Below are 20876 nucleotides of genomic sequence, written 5' to 3' on the forward strand. Positions count from 1 at the left end.
ATGTAATAGGCAAGCGTGCTTATATAAACTTGAAATTGAGTAAATCAGTGCAAATAGAGTTAGAATAAGGTAATCATTTTAAAATATTGTGAAAAGATTTTTTTTAAACTTGCCATGGAACCCAATAACAGTATTCTACATAAAGAAGTTCCTCAGAGACAGCTAAATGATCAAAATTTCTTTCATTCATCATACCTAACTTATTCAGGGTATATCTGAAAAAAGACCTACGTATATCAGAGGTACAGGGTACATCAGAGAATATTTATATTTATTCTCCAATAAGACAAGGTATGTGAGAGAATACAAATTCATTTTTTCAGAAACATCAATAGGACTGAACAAAATGGATAATTTGCTAAACTTCTGGAGAATATTCTCATTTCAAGAATTTTCAGAGAAAATTCTCTATTCATATCACTAAGTTTTCAAAAGCATTAACACTACATAAAGAGCACTCATTATGATTATAAGACTATATATCATTTGAACATAATAAGACCATGCAAAATAATTCTGAAAGGAAGGGAAATAAAGCCCTTGCAGTATGGTATTTGATCACAAACTGAGTTACTACTGCTGCAATGTTGCCTGTGTTGCACTACTTACCTCCCTTCTAAAAGTATATTTGCTGTTTATTTGTAATGCAATGCCACCCATCCATTGACAGCTATTTTCCATCTTTCAGAGGGTGGTAAAACGTCAATTACTGGTTCACCTTGATAACTGGGTGAAAAATAAGACTGCAAGAGAGAGTGCCTAGTGTAAAAAATTGTTCATTTGAAGGAGAGGGAAGGATGAACAGACTATTCATTATAATTAGCAGGGCAGATATCCATTTGTTTAATGTTAATATGGTGATTTGCAAATAAATTTTGCAAGAAAAGGATAAAACTCTTTACAGTGGTTAAAATCTCAAACTTACTTGGTCTCAGGATTATTGTCTCACAAGAGCCCATTGTACTTTCTCATATCCCCTTCTTACCACCAAGACCAATAAAGCTAATTTGTGCTATGATTTTATTTTGCAACAATCAGTGTGAACCACTTTGAGAACTGACACATCATTGCACTACTCTCTCAGTAGTTACTGTTATGGTGTATATATGTTATGATGTACTCCTTGGCACCTAAATGAATGAAATTGCACAAGCGGATTTTTGATAACTTCATATTTTAGCATTCTTTCCACATTGGGAGCCTTCTGTTTTAATAACCTAATATCTACAGAGGAAATACATGTATTGAATTCCAAGAGCAGATTTTAACCAAGTTTTTATTTATTTTTATTTTTTTCAGGCTTTCTTTCTGGAAATTTGAAATTATTATAAGGATAATAATAATAATGACAGCAAGAGTGATGAACACAGTTCATTGCTGTGTTCACTGGATGCTTAGGAGGAGGGCTGGCATTAGAAATAGCTAGAACTCCTCTCAGCATCAGTGTCACTAAAGGAAGTTCTTCACCCAGGGCACCATTCAGATTAACACCAACTCTCAAGAAATATGATTAAGGGTACGAAAAAATAATAGAAGTAAGCTATGATAACAGAAAAGATATGAAATGAAATTCAGTTAATGAAGTGATTAATCAAAGCCAAAGTCTGTTTGCAAAGCAATTAAACCAATGAAAGTGAAATAGAGGTATGAAAGAGGCACAAAGTGTAAAGCACAGGAGAAAATAAAGCTGTAAGAGTTTTATGCATAATAAACTATGCATAATAATACAGACTAAATATGCTTTTTTTATATTTGTGTTTACAAAAAGTTTAATATTCTTCAGGAACACAATCCCATATTATAAGTAAACTACCCTCCAAAGATATGTATTCTCATTTTCATAGTTTATTGGACCTTCCTAGATAAGCAACTCGGATCAGTATATATGGAAGGCGTGTGAGCCGCACAAAGTCACTAATCCTTGTCATGGCATACAGAGCCAAGATGACCGATTTCAAGAGGGGAGTTATTGTCAGATGTCCGATTGCTGATAATCTACGCTATCCAAAGTTAACTGTCAGTGATGCTAACAGGAATGGACCATTGGCGGTGTTACCCAGTAATGCATATGAAGACCACAGGAGCCCACTCCATATGACTAGAGGGTACTCAGAAGGGTAGTTGGATAATCTTGTCAGACATCCCTGAAAAACAAAGAAATTTGTGTTTACATAGGCTAAGGTCTGTATGAAATATATGTGGAGCTCTGTACATAATGTACAGAGCTCCACAGCCTTGACTTTCATGGGAAAGCAGTTATGCACAAGCCATACTTCAATGCAATCAGCATTCTTGCCTTATATGGTGCTATAAGGCCATAACTGGTGTACAGAGCAGTGGAAATCAGTTCCCTGGAGTGACTAATCTTGCTACACCCTATTCCAATTAGATGAGCAGGTGTGGAGGAGGATGCCTGGAAAATATCTGTGCTGGAATGCATTTTACCAACACTGAAGTTCAGAGGAGGTTGAGTTATGGTGTGGAACTGTTTCTCACACTGGCCTGAGACCTTTAGTGGTTATGTAGGGAACCATGAGCACCAATGCCCACCTTAACACTTAGAAAATTCCATGCGTCCTATGACATGGCAGTTCTTTGGTACAGATGCATATTTTATTCAACAGGATAATGTTGTTTGAGAATGGTCCATAGATATGAATGTACAAAATTTGGAATGGCTGGTGTAGATAGCAGCTCAACTGGTCGGTGTTCTGCAGATGGAATGGAGGACTATATACCTGCTGCAGTTTCCTAGAGTATATCATTGTGACAATAATTTCAATGTGAAACCCTGATGGGTGTCCAGGTACTTTTTCGGAGAATGGTGTACATGGATAAGCAACTGTCATTTTAACTTAGTATTAATGATAAATTGAGTACAAAATCTGAAGAATGCATTTTCATTATTAAATGATATCGAAAGAGGTGTTCGCAGACAGATGTACGACAACAGTTATTAGCAAACAACATATCTTGTATTTTGACAATGGAAACAATTTTTTTTTTTTTTTTTGAAACAGATGCAGAATAAGTTTGTTTCCTTGCATCATTATGCCATTTTAATACTAATATGAAATACTACCTAATCAACAATAGTTTACCGAATCGAGCAAATATTCAACCCTCCCCCTGTTGGAACACATTTCTGTTCATTCTAGAAAAACTCATGCTTTTTGAGGTGAAAATATCTACAAAGTTAGCATTACACAGTAGTGCTAACTTTGTAGCACATGTATATGATTTCATAACCATTAGTGGATTAAATCTATTTCTAAATATCATGGGAAATACAATATCATTTAATAACGAAATACATCTTTCCAATTAACATTTTGCACTAGCTTTACCATTACCATTAGGTTAAAATAATGGATACTTAATTAATCATGCTCAATAATTAATACCATGACAGAGTAAGTTCAAAAAGTACCTGTGATTTGTGCATGGGGGGGGGGGACCTCTCTAAGTTATAGCAGCAGTTTCTAGAGGATTTTATCACTATTAACCCTAAAGAACAGCTTTTTTGATGTACTAAACAAGTTCAATGTTGAGCAGTGGGATGTATCTTTTTAACTAATAATTAAGTTTGAAATTTCAGGGATAAAACAGACATTTTTGACTAAAATCAATACAAGAGAAAAAAGAAAAAAATTTTTTTTTTCATGTGCAAAAATAAAAAAATTCTCCTTATCTAAACCATGATTTTTCCAATATATGTGCCAAGACAGTTCAAGATAAAAATGTAGCATATTGCAACTAATTTGTATTTAAACCTCCAGCTTCATTTTCTGACTACTTGCAACAATTGCAAAAACAATTATTAATCAGTTAAAAAATATAGATTTTGAACAAGTTAAGAGTAGAAACTTGCTTCTTGTCCAAATGGTAGACAAGGATTCTGGTCTCTTGGCAAAGCTAATGGCTGCAACTTCTGTCAATTAATTTTCTCACCTCTGTGAGAATATTAATTGAAAATGCAATAAAACCATTGGGTTTTATTGCATCTTCAATTAATGGTTGGATAACCATTATGGATGCAATAAAACCATTGGGTTTTATTGCATCCATATCTAAAGACAAAACCATCTTACTGGTATTCTATTTCACTTCTAACTCTTGTATCAATGACAAGAGTTAGAAAAATATAGAAGAAATAAAGTTAGAATAAAAATGTATTCAATGAGACGGAGTTGGTTTACCACCACCTGTCTCATTGAATACACTCAACCCAAATCCTCCTGTGGTTTTCCAACAGAAGGATGATAGAAGAATTCTGAACAATTTTGATGCCAAGAAAGTTCCTGGTATTGAGGGCATTTCCTCATTCATTCTCAAAACTTGTGTTCCTAAGCTTGCTGCTCTTCTGTATTGCCCCTTTTACACCTTTTTATTTCATTGGTCTTTTATCTTCTTCTCGGAAACTTACTCACATCCAGGTTCCCAAAAAGAGTGACAAATACTCTTTCAACGTAATGGAAAAATCCAACTGCCAACTTTTAGACTTTCTCAAAAACCTTTCATCTGATCAATGATCACCAACACAGATTCTGTCAGTGTTGATTCACTGGTGATATATTAGTTTATGTTACTCATCTTTGGCCAAAACTTGATGGAAAAATTTGGTTCAATCAAGTAGTTGCTCCTGACATTTCTAAGACTTGATTATGTTTGGCATAAAGGTTTTCTAAACAAGTTCCTATCTGAGGTATGGATAACTAGTTGCAACTAGTTATCCAGTTTTCTTTCTGAATGCTCTCTGCAGGTGATGGTAGAAGCTGCTCTATCTTCTAACTTCTCCGTTAATGATGGTGTTCTCCAAGGTTCAGTTCATCTCTTTTCCTCTTGTATATTAATGACCTTTCATTGACTTGAAATTCTATCCTATCCATATTTTTTCTACACTTCCTTTTCCAGTTTTAGGAACCTTGCCCTGCACAAACAGCCATAACTTTTTGAACATTCACTACCAATTCCTTAACATGCTGATCTCCAGGTAATTTTCCAATGGGGTGGGGCAAAGAAAACTTAATGAACTTCAATCGTTCCAAAACTTAGTTTTGTTAAGGACTGAAGACAATAAGGGAAAACAGACTACTGCTCCTATGCTTTGACAACACTCAGATTACTAGACAACAGTAATATCCCTATTTGGGATTACCCTGACTTCTCTCTCCTGGCATTAGAACATCATAAATATTGCTATATTGCTTCTGCATCAAAACACTGGAAAATTGTACAGAGCGAGTAGTTTACAAGAAAAGTAACTTTTTATTTTTTCTTGTAAAAACTACTTGCTCTACAAATCTCAAATTTGCCCTATCTTGTTTGGAATATTGTTCCCAAATCTGGGGTGGTGTGGCCAAACCTCTCTCAAGCTTTGTGACTATTCAAAGGAGGGCAGTCAGGTTAATCAATGATATATTTTTGCAGTTTCTCCACTTTGTCTCATTGATGTTCAGTTTTTGCTGCACCTTTCCTAAACGTCCATGGGCACTGTTCTTCAAAATTGGCATCTGTGAATTTCCTTAGTCTCTTTCAAACACATAATGCAAGACGTCAGAATTCATTCACTGTCCAACTCCAGACTCGCAGAACCAACTTTTACTCTTCCTCATTTATCCTTTCTATTTGTTTTCTGGAACAATTTTCTTTCACATGCATTTTTCCAAAAATTACAATCTACAAAAATAAGTTTAATGTCAACAAATATCTTCTATCTTCACAGCCTTCAACATATGAATGATATTAAACACTAGAAGTTCTAATTTTTGTTTTTGGGGTTTCATGGAGAGAGAGAGAGAGAAAACCTGTAGAGAATTTTTAAACGATATATCAGTATGTTTACAATGTATTTTTTATGATTTTTATATTCATTATCTTTTAAATTTATTTTTTTATTTTGACACAAATTGATTGACACATTTATATCGTAGTACAGTATTAAATACTGTGTTGGATAATATTATCAGCCATTTAATATTATCAATTTTCATAAACCCAATGTGATCACAATAAGTGGCACCTATTATATAAATTTTCCTTTTTACAAATCTTAAAATACCACAAAGGCTCACTGAAAACCCATGCATGTCTGGAAAATTCATTACCCATAGCTCACATGTTTGGAATACTCACTTGTAAAAGTGTTTACTAAAATAATCCAAATGGTTGGATTATTTTAGTAAACTATTATGACTTTGATTTCTGCTGACAAAGCAATTTAAATTGCTTTGTCAGCAGAAATAAAAGTTTTGAACGGATTTAACTATACAGGATGTCTCAAAAATATTGGTACAAACGTTTAGGGGAGGTAGGTAACATCTAAAGGAATGTGAATCGCATAGGAACCTGTCACCGTAAGTCGGTACACGGTGCTGTACATCAGTTCGCGAGAGGGAAAATTTCTGGTTTACTCATTCAAGGAGTAGTTGCCGCACGAAGAGCATGCATCGATATACGAACTGTGAGCTGGCAGACATGCACCTAGTGTATGGATTAACAGAGGGCTCATACGGTGTGCACCCCCATGCAGCACAACATCGCTTCGCAATAAATGTGTGGGCAGGCATGTTCGATGACTTCTTAGTCGGCCCATACCTGTTACCATCCCACATGAACTCCGCTAAATATCAGATCTTTCTTGAACAAGTTCTACCAGAGTTACTTGATGATGTTCCAGCAAATGTGAGACGCAACATTTGGTTTCAACATGATGGGGCACCTGCCCATTATGGAAGGTGTGTTCGTGACCATTCGAACAGGCGTTTTGGGCATCGATGGATTGGCCATGGTGGACCCGTTAACTGGACCCCACACTCACCTGATTTATCGAGCCTTGATTTCTTTCTGTGGGGGCCCCCTCAAATCAATCGTGTATGAATCGCCTGAGGAGACGGAAATGGATCTCGTGGCGAGACTCATCTGCGCTGCTGCTACTGTCAAAGAAACTATAGGTGTGTTCGACCATGTCCACCAATCCATGCTGCGTCGCGTCTCACTGGGGAACCTTCAAGCATCTTTTGTAACATCATGAAATGCATCCATGCGACCTGGAGCGAGGGGTGTTGGGGGTTTCAGGGACAGATGGCAGTCATCCTGAAATAGGTGGGTATATGGGATGTGTTAGGGTAACTAGGAATAGGAGCATGTATACCAATGCTAGAAGTATAGTAAATAAATTTGATGAATTTGAAGTGTTGGTCAAGACATCAAAGGTGGATACTGTTGGGATAGCAGAGACGTGGTGTCACACAGATATAAGGAATGCAGAACTGGAATTTGGGGAGTACAATGTGTACAGAAAGGATGGACAGGATAGAAATGGAGGAGGTGTTATGCTGTTAATTAAGAAAAACATAAAATCAAAAGAAGTGCACCCAGTTGATATAGATGAACAGTGCACTGTTGGGTCAGTTTGGTGTGACATGAGCACTGCGAAATCAAAAATAAGAATAGGAGTGTGTGTTATAGACCTAATGACTCGAATGAGTACAATGAACAATTGTACAAAGAAATAGAGTGGCCCAGTAAATCAGAATGTCTTATAACGGGGGATTTTAACTTCCTAGATATTGACTGGAACTTGTGGGTTGGTCACTCACACACTAGTCAGACTTTTGTGGATTTATTGGATGATTGTTTTCTGCAGCAGCATGTATGAGAGGCAACCAGAGAGAGTAATACTCTTGATCTGGTTATCAGCAGTGATCATTCGTGTATTGAGAATTTGCAGATAACGGAACCACTAGGTGGCAGTGACCACAGTGTACTGATGTGGAATTTACTTAAAGATTTAATTACCATCAGGGGTAAAGGAAAGGGTTTTTGCTTCCGTAAAGGCGAGTACAGTGGTCTCAGAAAGTTTTTAAATTCTGTACAGTGGGATCAACTGACGATGTTAGCAACATTAAATTCTAAGTGGAAGCATTCAAGGAATTAATCGTGGATGCTACTAAAAGTTTCATACCTATTAAGAAATATTGTTCAAGGTTTAGGCCTAAATGGTTATCTAATGAACTAATGAGACTTAACAGGGGAGAAAAATGCATGGGATGCATATAAATTATCAAGCGACTCAGAAGCCTATGGCAGATTATGAGAAATCCTTGGCAAAAGATGCTAAGAAAAACAGCAAGGATTTCTTTACTTATATAAACTCGAAAAAGAAGGGGATGAATCTGATTGGTCCACTTGACATCGATGGTTCAACTGTTGATGATCCTGTTCAGATAGCAAACAAACTGAATGAGTATTTTGCATCTACATTCACACATGAGGAATTATTAAGGTTTGAAAATGGCAGAAGGTTATCGAATTGTAGCAAGATACTTAATGATTTTGTAATAACTGAGAGCAAAGCGGATGAGAAATCGTTACAAACCCTTAGCCATAATTATGAGAGCATCCTTGGACTCAGGGGAGGTTCACACGGATTGGAGATGTGCAAATGTATCGCCAATTCACAAAGGGGGATCGAAGGGTGACACGAGTAATTACAGACCAGTTAGTTTATCTTCTGTTTCGGGTAAAATAATGGAGTCACTGGTTAAAGATGCATTGCGGGATCATCTAGACAAGACTGCAGCAATAATTAAGACACAGCATGGGTTTGTTAAGGGAAAGTCTTGTCTGACAAATTTGATAGGATATTATGATGTGGTTACAAAGGAACTGGATGCAAAAAATAATTTTGATATCATATATTCGGATTTCAGGAAAACTTTTGACACTGTTGCGCATGAAAGACTATTGTACAAATTGGAGCAGAATGGTATTAAGGGTAAGTTGCTATAATGGGTAAAAGGATGGTTAAGTGGGAGAAGACAGGAATCAATGGGTGCTGCTCTTCGTGTACTAATGTTATTAGTGGAGTCCCACAGGGTTCGGTGTTGGGTCCACTGTTGTTTTGTGTATTTATCAATGATATTGATGAAGGTATATCAGGTTTAATGTTGAAGTTTACAGATGATACAAAGGTTGGCAGGGTTGTTAATGACAGTAATGGCAGTGTGCTACTGCAACAGGATCTAGATAATTTGGGCAGATGAGCTAAGAAGTGGCAACTGAAGTTTAACCTTGACAAATGCGAAGTACTGCATATGGGTAGAAGTAACCCCAGAGAAACGTACCAACTGTGTGGTACTACACTTAAGGTGGTAGAAAATGAAAAAGACCTGGGAGTAATTGTGCAGGCAGATATGAAGTTTTCTGAGCAATGCAGACAGGCTGCCAGGGCAGGTCATGGGGTTTTGTCAATGATATATAGAAATTTTACTAGCAGGGAAAAGGTGATTATCCCTCTGTACAAAGTATAAAGCAATGGTCAGGCCACGCCTTGAGTACTGCGTACAGGTCTGGAGGCCTCATTTTAGGAAGGATGTAGATTTACTTGAGCGTGTACAGAGAAGGGCAACAAGATTGGTGAGGGGAATAAAGGGATCCTCTTACCAAGAGAGGCTAAGTTCTGCAGATTGCAGTGGCTGGAGACTAGGCACCTGAGCGGTGATCTGATTGAGGTGTATAAGGCCTTGAATGGGTTGAGCACGCTGAAATCTGATGGGATCCTTCCACTAGTTCAGATTACAAACCTAAGGGGGCATAAATTCAAATTAAGAAAAGACAGATGTAGAATAGATGTGCGGAAATTTGCCTTTAGCCAGCGGGTGGTTAATTGCTGGAACAAACTTCCATCTGTCGTTGTGGAAGTTGATAGGTTGAATAAATTTAAGGAGGAACTGGACAGGCATTTGGAGGGAATGGTGTGATTTTTTTTTTTTTTTTTTTTGGCTGATGCTGCATAAGCTCATACACTTGCTTTCTTGCATCACATGCCACTACTACTATCTCATACTCCATTGTTAATATTATGTCAAATAAATGTTTGCCATTAATTACTGTCTTGTGTCACTTCTGCTTCTTGTGCCTCTGCTACTACTTTCCCGTGATGTTTCCAGTTATGGGTTTCTATGCGATTCACATTCCTTTAGATGTTACCTACCTCCCCTAAACGTTTGTACCAATATTTTTGAGACATCCTGTATATGGAAAGAAAACTTGGCAATAAGAAGGGTATCTCTCTGATTAGTGCATACTGAAGGTCTTCTTAATTTCTTCATTATTATATTTTCCTCTATTCATAATAATAGAAACATATACATATGACCATGAATTCACACTTTAAAGCACTGTTCCATTCATCAATATAATTAATCTGACACTGCTAATTTTATTTAAAAGTTTTTGTTTCCCCATCAAAAGGGAAAACAAGTATGCTTTAAATTCAGGCAAATTCTTAAACTAACTAAATTAGTAGATATATTTCTGAATTTTACTCAATAAACGAAGCAAAGAATAAAATATAGTCTTGCCAAAATATGAGAATAGCATGACAATATGATGTAAAATGACTATACATAAAACTGATTATCACTAATGGTATTAATTTAATATCTGAACTTTGCACCTTCATTTTAAATACTAATCTTAAAAGAGACTAAAATTAACAGTATTTTTATTATCCTAATAATATATTTCATATAAGTTCTCACACTTTGTCTTGTTTTTTTTTTTTTTTTTTTTTTTTGAGAATAAAATGAATATTAGCTTGTTAAATGGAATATGACAACACAATATATCAGTTATTAAATTTATATGAAAGTGTAAATCAAAAGTGAATACCTGGATTTTTTTTATTGCAATTACTAACCAGATTCAGACATGCAGTACTTGACACAAAATTTGCTTATAGGCAGAAGTTCAAAACATTAATTCAATAACTTCCAATGCATTAAGATTTGGAAGTTTTTTCCCTCCTCGTCCCCCCTTTTAAAAGAATTTACAAAAGCACAACAAAGTATGCTGAACTTATGAAATGAAAATACAAGGGATAAATTAATACAAAATTATTTAGAATAATTTTGTATTAATTCATCTGCCAGGATTCTCATCTCAAAATGTTTTAAGTTGGATTCCTTCTTAGACTGATAAATATATTAAAAAGTACCTTGCAGTTAGCAGCTAATGCAAGCATTACTGTCACCAATGTAATTTACCCTAACACTAATATTTTAATTCACATTACAATAAGAATATATAAAAAAAAAATAAAAGTTTAATAATAATGACAAAATTGATCACTGGGATTTAAAATTATAGATTTGTTCTAGGAAAACACCAAATGTGAACACTAGTATAAATCTATTTCAGTATTTTCATATGATTTTTTGACACTGCCAAAGAATTTAGTTCTGCACAAGCAAATCTATCAATTAAAATATTTAATATAGAATATTTAGTTGAATATAAGGCTTCAGCAAAAAACCCTACATTCAAGGTCAGTTGTAAGAATGCAAATATTATCAAATATTGTATTTGAGGCATCAGTATTAAAAATGCAACCCACAAGAAATATACCTAAAAATGAAACTTCATCAGATGAAAAAACAACTCTCATTTTGCAATTTTTGTGTTGAAAATTACTGATCAAGATGCACACTTAGAAACCACCTATAATCAAAATCCTCACCAAAAGAGAAAATATATGGCTACAAGGATATTAGAGAAGCAACTGACATATCTATAAAATTAGTTAGCCATCGTTTCGGCAACAGAAGAAAATAGAGAAATAAGGAAATTTTCCCCCTTATATATACATATAACTGATAATATGCTGATTTTACTGTATTAACAGCCAAAATCAAATTTTTTTACCTTCCCAGACATTCCAAGGACAATGCATTTTTAAAATTAATAGCACATAATTAACCTACCAATTTTTTAGAGGGGGGGGGATTAAATTCCGGTTTTCTTACATATAAAAAAAAAAACATTTATGCAAGAAATCTACTTTTTTTTTGCAAATACACATAATATTGCTATGGTTTCTATAAATACTTCTAATATATCATATAAGTTCCCCCCCCATATTTTAAAGCAACCTTTTAAAATACATGTTTTTATTCCTGCCTCACAAACTCACATTTTAAAATAACAAAGTACATTATTTTCTCTTACTACCATATTGCTAATCCAAATAAATTGAATCCTGGAAGTGAATTTGCAATTACATTTTATTTTGGACTGATCATTTAATATTTTATTACCTAAATTTAGAGAATTAGCATTATAAGTTTCACATTGAGTTAACTACAATAGTGTATGCAAATAATGATAAATAGGAAGTACTTGTGGATGTTCACTGTGTATCAAATGAATATCAACCAAAACCGGTTAATTTTAGTGCTCATCCTTTTGGGTACTGAAATATTGCCTAAAAACAATTTTGTCCCTTTAACCTGTAAGATTTCATGCACATTTCAAACAAATGTCTGGCACACTTGTAATTAGTAGAAATAAGAAATCTTTAGTAATTAATAACCAACAGGTTATTAACATATGTATGCAAACATTAGATGAAAATAAGGGAAAAAAACACTTTCCAACTGGTTTCTGAAAAATTCAGAATTGGGCAGTGACATTTTGCATACAGAAAATTTCCATTTGAAGACATTTGATATTACATCAAGCTACATCAGGTATAAAACAGATTATATAAAATTCTAGGCACAATATATAAATTTTTTGTTTATATAAATTTGTTATTGTCTGAGAAAATGTTTGGTGGAAAAAGAATTGTGTATAAAAAAATAAAAAATGGGTAATCAACATACTTTGAATATAGAGCTTAAAATAAGCTCAGCTGCTGACAGCAGACAAATTAAGTTGAAAGTGAGGCAATGGTTCATTTAATAAACTACTTCTAAAATTTTATGCAAGTTTGTTAATAGAAAAGATTTTTTCATAAATGGCAATGATCTCTTTCTTTCAGAAGCCCAATATTGCTGCTCTGGGGTAGCTCCATATTGCACTACAGATACCAATAACCAGTACCTCCATAACAAACAGAATTAACACAATTTATTTATAATACAATGAAGTACTGAAACATTTTGGTGATAGTGCAATGGCATCACACAGAAAAACATTGATAGTACTACCACTGCAGTCTCAGAGGGTGAGCAGGCACCGATGAATGACATAAACCTGCAAATGAAAATTGCTGAGACTACATTTAAAGTTAACATGAATTATTTCTACTCAGAATCTCTTAATGCTGATCAAAATTATATGAAATCATATAGAATTATATGTCACATTGAAGTTTTTACTATTAGGGTTCCTATCAATCCTCTAAGTATTGAGATGCATCCCAACAAGGCAATTTGCCATAACATCAAAGCAATGTCATTAATGGTGTTAAGGCATCATTAATAAGTTGCATTAATACTTCAAGAAGTATTATTTAATCACATTAAAATAATATTTCTATTTAGAGAAATTAATGTCATGAGGTAAAATAAAGTTTAGCTCTTCCTATTACATACATGCATGATGACATTTCAAAGGAGCAGTCTATTAATCAAATGAACACATATCCTGCTTTCAACTTAGCTGAACATACTGCTCTTTTAGCAGTCTACCTTCAAAATGAATGTGACTATCTGAATGGAGGGAAGGATACATCAAATGCATAAAAATTATAACCAAATCCTCACATTTTCAAATTGAGCTTTCAGAGAAAAATATTTAAAATTCAGTTTTAACTAGAATTAAAAATATAATTTCATTTAAAAAAAATTAATAAAACTAGAGAAAGAAAATTTCATATTTATCAACAGTTCATAGTTGTATTTCATTTTTCATCATGAAGAAAGTTACAAGTGGCTAAATTTAAAGCAGCATTTATGAAGTTTCTTGAAATATTACCTGAATATTAAAATGACTGTAATGTTTTAAAATCAAGGAACAACTTTATTCTGCCAACTTGTAAGCCAGGAAAAGGTGGGAGGGGGAACAGTAAGATTCAAATGTTAAATTACATATATTTATGTGTGTTCATGTATATGTATATATTTATGTATATATGCTACAAAACATACTATAGCAAAAATTCTAATAATTTTATTGTAGGAACAGGACAAACTTGTCACATTGTGACCATTCTCTATGAAGCTTGAGGGAAAAGGTGAAAAGTGCCATTTCCACACATCACTGATCCTTGCAAAATATACCATGCATCTTACAAAGAACACGGTAGGGTGAAACCACTCTCACATACATACACACTTACATTCCCACAAGCACCCATCCACATATACACACGTGAAACCAACATACTTCTACAACAGCTGCTCAATAATTTAAATTCATAAAACTAAGTAAGTCCTTGTTGTAAACAAGGTCTGTTTAGTAAAACATAGTATAGCAAGCAACTGATAAGTTAACATCTCTTCTTCACCTAAAGGATGCAAACATCATCCGCTGCCAGACTGATGATCTGAAGACCTACTGGTACTAATATTTTCATGAGGCTCATCATTCCTATCTTCTGATGACAATGACTGTTGACTAGAATCTGAACTTTTCTCTTTTGTTTCATGGGACTTTTTACTCTGAAGAGACAAATTAGCAAGCTCTTCTGAATAATAATGGGAAGTGTTGAGGTAGTCTCTGAGCCTTCTAGGCAAAGGCAAAGTATCAATCAAGTCCCTTCTCACAGTTTTTAGAATGACAAACCTGAAAAAAGTAAATCATTTTCAGTAGTGCTGGCAAAAACTTAAATGATCGATAAAGTTTTCATATATGAAATTTGATAATAATGTAATGTTTAAAACTACTCAAAAAAAAAAAAATAAAATAAATAAAATAAAATATATATACAATATACTGGTGTCCAAAGAAAGTGCATCACCTAGGAATTTCACATTTCTAACCCTTTTTCGCGATGGTATGTTACATTAATGACTAGCGCCGCAAATAGAAATATAGACAAAAGATATTTAATAGGCAAAGCTAAGTAATATTTCATAGGTGCTCTCAAAATATTCCAAATGAGCATTTGCAACCTTTATACAACAGTTTTGGTAAATACGACAATTATGGCTGAAATGTTATCAGAAGCCCTCAATTTGCTTCAGTTTATCATTTTAATGGAAAACAAAATGAAAAGTTCATCAGGTGCAAACTAATATTTAGTTGAACTGCCTCTGGCCCTGATGCGGTTCAACTAATACTTAGTTGAACCAATCTCTGGCAGCACACCATCGAGGTATTGACAAGATCAATTTCTGAAGATAATCAACTGATAGTTCTTGGTTCCAAACACGAATTATGGCTTCCTGAAGTTCCCGAAGGGTCTTTGGTTTCTTTCTGGCAACTGCAGATTCCACAAAATGCCAACAGTTCTCTATAGGATTCAGGTCCCGGCTGTTTCCTGGGCAGCTAACAGTTGTAATGGACAGTTATTCCAACCATTTTTTCACCTGAAATGTAAACACATTACTGTCAAACCTCTAATGCAGAAATGAAGCTAAAGTAACTACAGAAGTGCCTACTTGCACTATTTGCCTGATGACAAAGCAGAGTCGTCCTGAAAGATGCAGTTACTTGGCATGTTGAAATGATCTCTAATTGTTGGCAGCAATTTGCCTTCCAATATAGCCAGGTATCCGTTGGCATTAACGGAACCTTTTATAAACTGCAGGTGAACTACTCCACAATACGAAATGCACCCCCATTTCATTTGGCTGGTAGGGAATTTCACTGTAGCCACCATACAGTCTGGATGGTATTCTTCATGTCTATGGCGAATCATTTGTCTCCCATCAGAACCATGCAGCTTGAATTTCTTCTCATCCGATAAAATAACTGACTTCTACTGCCCAAGGGTCCATTTGACATGTTCCTTACACCAAATTAATTGGGCCTTTTTCATTTTTTGTGTGAGGAGGAGCTTCTTCTTAGGACGACGGATTACAAGTCCATTTTTGAAGAGGTGTCTTCTGACTGTTACTGCACTTGCTACCACTCCTGTATGTTCTTCCCATTCTCTTTTCAGCTCAGACGAAGAGATGTATGATTTTTATGGCATAAGCACTTCAAAACGCGGTCCTGTTTTGGCATAGAGACTTGTTTTCGTCCAATTCCTTTTTTCCTATTATCAGAACCAGTATTCTTGAGTTTGGAAAAAAATTTACTCACTGTCGACTGATAACAAGACACACTGTAAGCAATATGACGGGAAGAACATTCTCACATAAAGCAACAATAGCAGTCTTTCTTCGTGGCATCAACTGCACGTAATTCTCCATTTGGACAATTACAATTTTAAGGGTTGATGCACTTTCTCGGAATACCAGTGTATATACATATACATACATACACACACACACATATATATATATATATATATATATATACAGTAAACTCCCACTATGTTCTGTCAAAGAGACTGGCCCTAAACAGCACTGCACAATAAGTGGGATTCTCTTTTTTTATAGACTTATTTTTCATTAATATTTTGGTAGATAACGATTTTATAAAAAAAAGTTTTGTAGTGTTTATGAAGCAATTATTTATATTAAGTTGAAAATCTGCATACAATGCACTATGCTTGCTTTTTATGACACCTTCAATCTTTTTTTAACTTAAAAAGAAAGAAAATTTTTTAAAAGGATTTTATTGAGCTAAGCATATTTTGGGTATTACTCTATAAATGTGAAAGAAGTGTAAGTGTTAACCAGTAAAACAATTTAATTACAAATATATACAGAATATCTTAGATTACAAATAGATACTGTAGCTTTCGAGACAAATCGTGTCTCTTTTTCAACAGAATCTGAACTTAACGGACATAGTTATGAGTGGCGTGTGAAGGCACGTCATTCAATCATTAAACTGGTGTTTATTGTTGCTGCACGGACATGTGCAGTTTTCCTCCAGCGCTTGTCTAGGCATAAAATGGTTGTCTCTAAGATGGGGTGTAGTCTCATGCCTTTGCAGCGATTCATGGCTCTTGAATTGCTCAATATATTGAGCGACTAACCAGAGGCGGTGGCGAAAGTGCCGGGAGTAGTCTATTATTTCACAGTCTCGCTTGGGATTGAGGTCGTGGTGGGTAGTCCAGAAGTGCTCTGCTATTGCAGCCTGGTCGGTCTCAGCAAGGTGAATTGCTCTGTCGTGTTCTGCAAGGCGGTCTTAAAGACATCTCGAAGTCTCTCCTATTACACTGCTGCGTACGAGAGGGGTAACAGGGGTCTTTACACTGGAAACCAGAGAACGTAACCAGAATAGGGAACTTAGGCGGTAGGTATATTGGCTGGGTTGGTGGTCTCGGGTGGACTGTGAGCTCCTGTGCTTGAAATAGGCACTTGTCTAGTACGTGCATTGGGTAGCCACAATTGATTAAGTCTGTCCTCACATGAGAAATCTTGCTGCACCTAGCTTCATCTGTGCTGGAATGGCTCCAAGCTCTGGAGAATAGACTATGGGCAGTGCTATTGAGATGACTGGGGGCACGGCTGGATCTGTAGTTTGTGAACTGTCCACACCACATAGGCTTACGGTATACTGAAGTTTCCAGATATGGGCCCACGCATTTTATTAGGACATCCAGGAAATTGAGATATTCTAGCAATGCTGTTTCAGAGCCATGTGGGATGACTGTGAAGATATCATCAATGTATCTGCACCATGTTGTAATAGGTACTGGTGGGTTCAGGAATATCTGTTCTTCCAATTCTTCCACGGCGATGTTGGCTACTATGGAACTAACAGGGGCACCCATAGCAGTGCCATATATTTGCTGGTATACGGAATCCTCAAAGGTAAAGATGCTGCTTGACAAGCACAGGTTGAGGGTGGTACAGATGTCGTCAGTAGACAGTGGTGTTCTGTTTGGAAGGTTTGAGTCATTCTCAAGGAACATCTTGGTGCAGTGTACGGTCTGTTGGACAGGGATTGATGTAAATAGCGACACTACATCAAACGATGCCATAACAGCATTGTCAGGAATTGGGAGTTCTTTGATGAGGCAGATGAATTCGCCGCTGTTATTGGCGGTGTGGGTGGTATTTCCTACAAGAGGTGAGAGGAGACGTGCAATATACTTGGACAGTTCATATGTAGGTGCATTGCAGTAGGACACTATGTGTCTGAGAGGAACACCTGGCTTATGGATTTTTGGTAATCCATAAAACTGTGGCAGTTGGCAGCCAGTGGCATGAAGAAGCCGCTGAGTTGGAGCAAAGATTTTCTTTTCTTTAAACCATGCATGGACAAGTTTATTGACGCATGACTCCAGATGTTTTAAGACCTTAATGGGTGGATCTGTCACAGGTTCATATACGTTGGGGTCTAGTTAGAGGGCCAGGGCTTTCTCTCGGTAGGCTGACCAGTCTAATATGACAGTCCGACGTCCTTTGTCAGCAGGAAGTACGACGGTGTTGTCCTTTCTTATAGAGGAAAGGGCAGCATGCTGATTATGGTTAAGGTTAATATAATAATATTATCATTAATGTAATTTACTGATGCCATAATGAACAAACATACAAAGGACACTAATTACTATACCAGTAAGGAAAGTGGATGAATAATGTTGAATAAAAAAAACAAGGCTAAGGTGTGTTTAATACGATAACTAGACAATGAATTGTAAAGCGCAGCCTATCTCCCTTCCAAGGTTTGAGAGATGAAAAATGTTACCCTGCACCATGGACAATTTCTATAAGTAAACAAACCTGCAAGATTAATGATTTCTATAATTTAGTCTTTATCATCCCTTTTCCAAAGCCAAAAACCAAGCAGGGGGAGGATCATATTTGGGTCTAATTGGATCTTAAAACAATGATATAAGTGGGGAAAGTGTTTAAATGGAACCAGAAGAAAAGTGTATTAAAAGCAGGAGTATACTATATATGTGTCTATATATATATACAGTAAACCCCCGCTATTTGCGGGGGTTACATTCCTGAGAAATGCTGCGAATACCGAAAACTGAGTTATGGCTTCCATAGTAATAAAGGGGTTCCATTCCAAAGTATGAAATATATAAGAAAAACTAGTCTAAAATTTTGTCTATGTATGTGTTATATGTACCTTCATAATATGACTATGTACATAGACAGTACATAGTGAAATGCAAGCATATGGCATCGAAATGAAAATAAGAAACAGTTTAATATTAAATGTAATATTTATTAGATATTGCAAACAAATCTTTCAAACCAGCGGCTTTGCTAGCTAAAAAACTTATCCCGCCAGTGCTATCACCAGTTTCGCTAAAGTGTTGATAAAGGAGTTTTGCCTTTTCACGAATGATGAATGAACTTAACGGAATTTTATTTTGAGTTCGGTCTTCTATCCACAGATTTAAAGCTTTTTCCATTTTTCTAATTTAACTTCACGAGTTACAGAGAAAATTTTTGAAGCAATTAGTGTGTTTTCACGGACACTACGGCGGATTTTTTCTTCCGTTTTTTTGATTGATCATACCATTGACTCATTGATTTTATAATGTTTTGCCATTGAGGAGACACTTTCACCATTAGAAATTGTCTAATAACTCAATTTTATTCACTAATGTCATCACCTTCTTTGATCTTTTCACATTTCCCTTGTTATTCATAGCCATATTTTTGTACGGTTTAGAAAGAACTTGTCCACAATAAAGTCACTTTCTTCCGTTAACACACTCGAAAAAAGTCTGTTTTACACTGCAAAACAGTAGATTTATCACTTTTGTAAGCATATCAATTTATAAATTGATAAATTCATTCAATTTATAAGCATATAAATTAAAAGCAAACGACGAAACCTTCCATGACAAGCGCATAACATATACTGAACAAGGATTAGCAAGAAACATCCACACTCGTGATTTTGTCACCCCCTCTCACCACCCACGGAGCGCTGTTTTGACCGTGAAAGACAATTTTAGCCACGTCCATGTTTTTTTATGGCGGAAAATGTTCACGGCGCTTTAAAATTCACATTTTTTAGGTTTCATTTTATATTAAATCAGCGACTGCGAATAGCGGGGTGTTTACTGTATATATGTATGTGTGTCTATATATATATATATATATGTCTACACACACACACACACACACACACACACACACACACACACACACACACACACACACACACACACACACACACACACACACACACACACACAAAATACCAACATTAACATAAAATATGATTACTATACAATAAATCTTAAAAGAAAATATAAATAAATTAAAGAGAATATTTTCCGAAAGATAGACCTAAATTTTGAACACATTAATTTCAATGTTCCTTAAGCATGCTGGCCAATTCCAATAAGTGGCCAGCATGCTTAAGGTTTTTCAGTCACTCACATGAATTAGTTAATTTTCTGTCAACCTTCAATCACCCCCAACAGCTCTCTTTATTTTAACTTATCTTGGTCTCTTTGACGAATACTATCAAATGCATTCTTCTGCTGACTATATTTCTCATTTTTACTACATGTGGCTATATATTTCAACTTTCATAAATTGATGATTAGTGTCACATACTTCCCACTTCAGCAACAAAAACTTAACTAGTAAAGACATATTTCATGTATGCAATGATGATAAAAAAAAAAAAAAAAAAAAAAAAAACACCATTTAATGGTTGAAAAACCCTGTTTAACCTACCCATATGTTTAGGTTTCCCATGTGTACAAGGAGGTCAAGCTCAAGAATGCAGTCTAGTCTCCAGAAGAAGACCACAATATATGGCAACTGCATATACAGTAATTCCTGTTACAGAATTTTGTTCTAATTAATATCACTGAAAATTTTAAAAGAACCATTATTTGTTTAAATAAATTCAGCTGTATTTTTATAATATGTAGAAGTAGTAATTTCTACTTTATTTTACTTAAAGCTCAACAACAAATAAAATGAAGAAATACATGTATCACAAAAGTAAAAATATTTTATTTAGAGAGTATCATTAAAGGGATATTTTATTTATAAGGAATACCACATATTCAGAAATACTTTACAGTGTATATACACAAT

The 20876-nt window shown here is 35.2% G+C and overlaps 1 protein-coding gene across 2 annotated transcripts in view; it reads right to left on the reverse strand.

The window, feature by feature from the left end:
• The window catches only part of Socs16D (Suppressor of Cytokine Signaling at 16D), a 188634-nt gene that overhangs the window by 10339 nt on the left and 157419 nt on the right, over positions 1 to 20876 (reverse strand). Inside the window, exon 5 of one of the 2 annotated variants that reach the window (XM_090387438.1) lies at positions 14297 to 14574. In XM_090387438.1, the coding sequence (XP_090243564.1) occupies positions 14313 to 14574 (262 nt within the window). In that variant the 3' untranslated portion in view covers positions 14297 to 14312. Of the gene's footprint in view, positions 1 to 13944; positions 14575 to 20876 lie in introns of those variants that run through there. The other variant, XM_090387437.1, reaches the window with a different exon arrangement.

The sequence above is a fragment of the Mastigoproctus giganteus genome, chromosome 13 (genome assembly GCF_048544385.1).
Source record: "Mastigoproctus giganteus isolate SK-2022 chromosome 13, ASM4854438v1, whole genome shotgun sequence".
NCBI classification, from domain to species: domain Eukaryota; kingdom Metazoa; phylum Arthropoda; class Arachnida; order Uropygi; family Thelyphonidae; genus Mastigoproctus; species Mastigoproctus giganteus.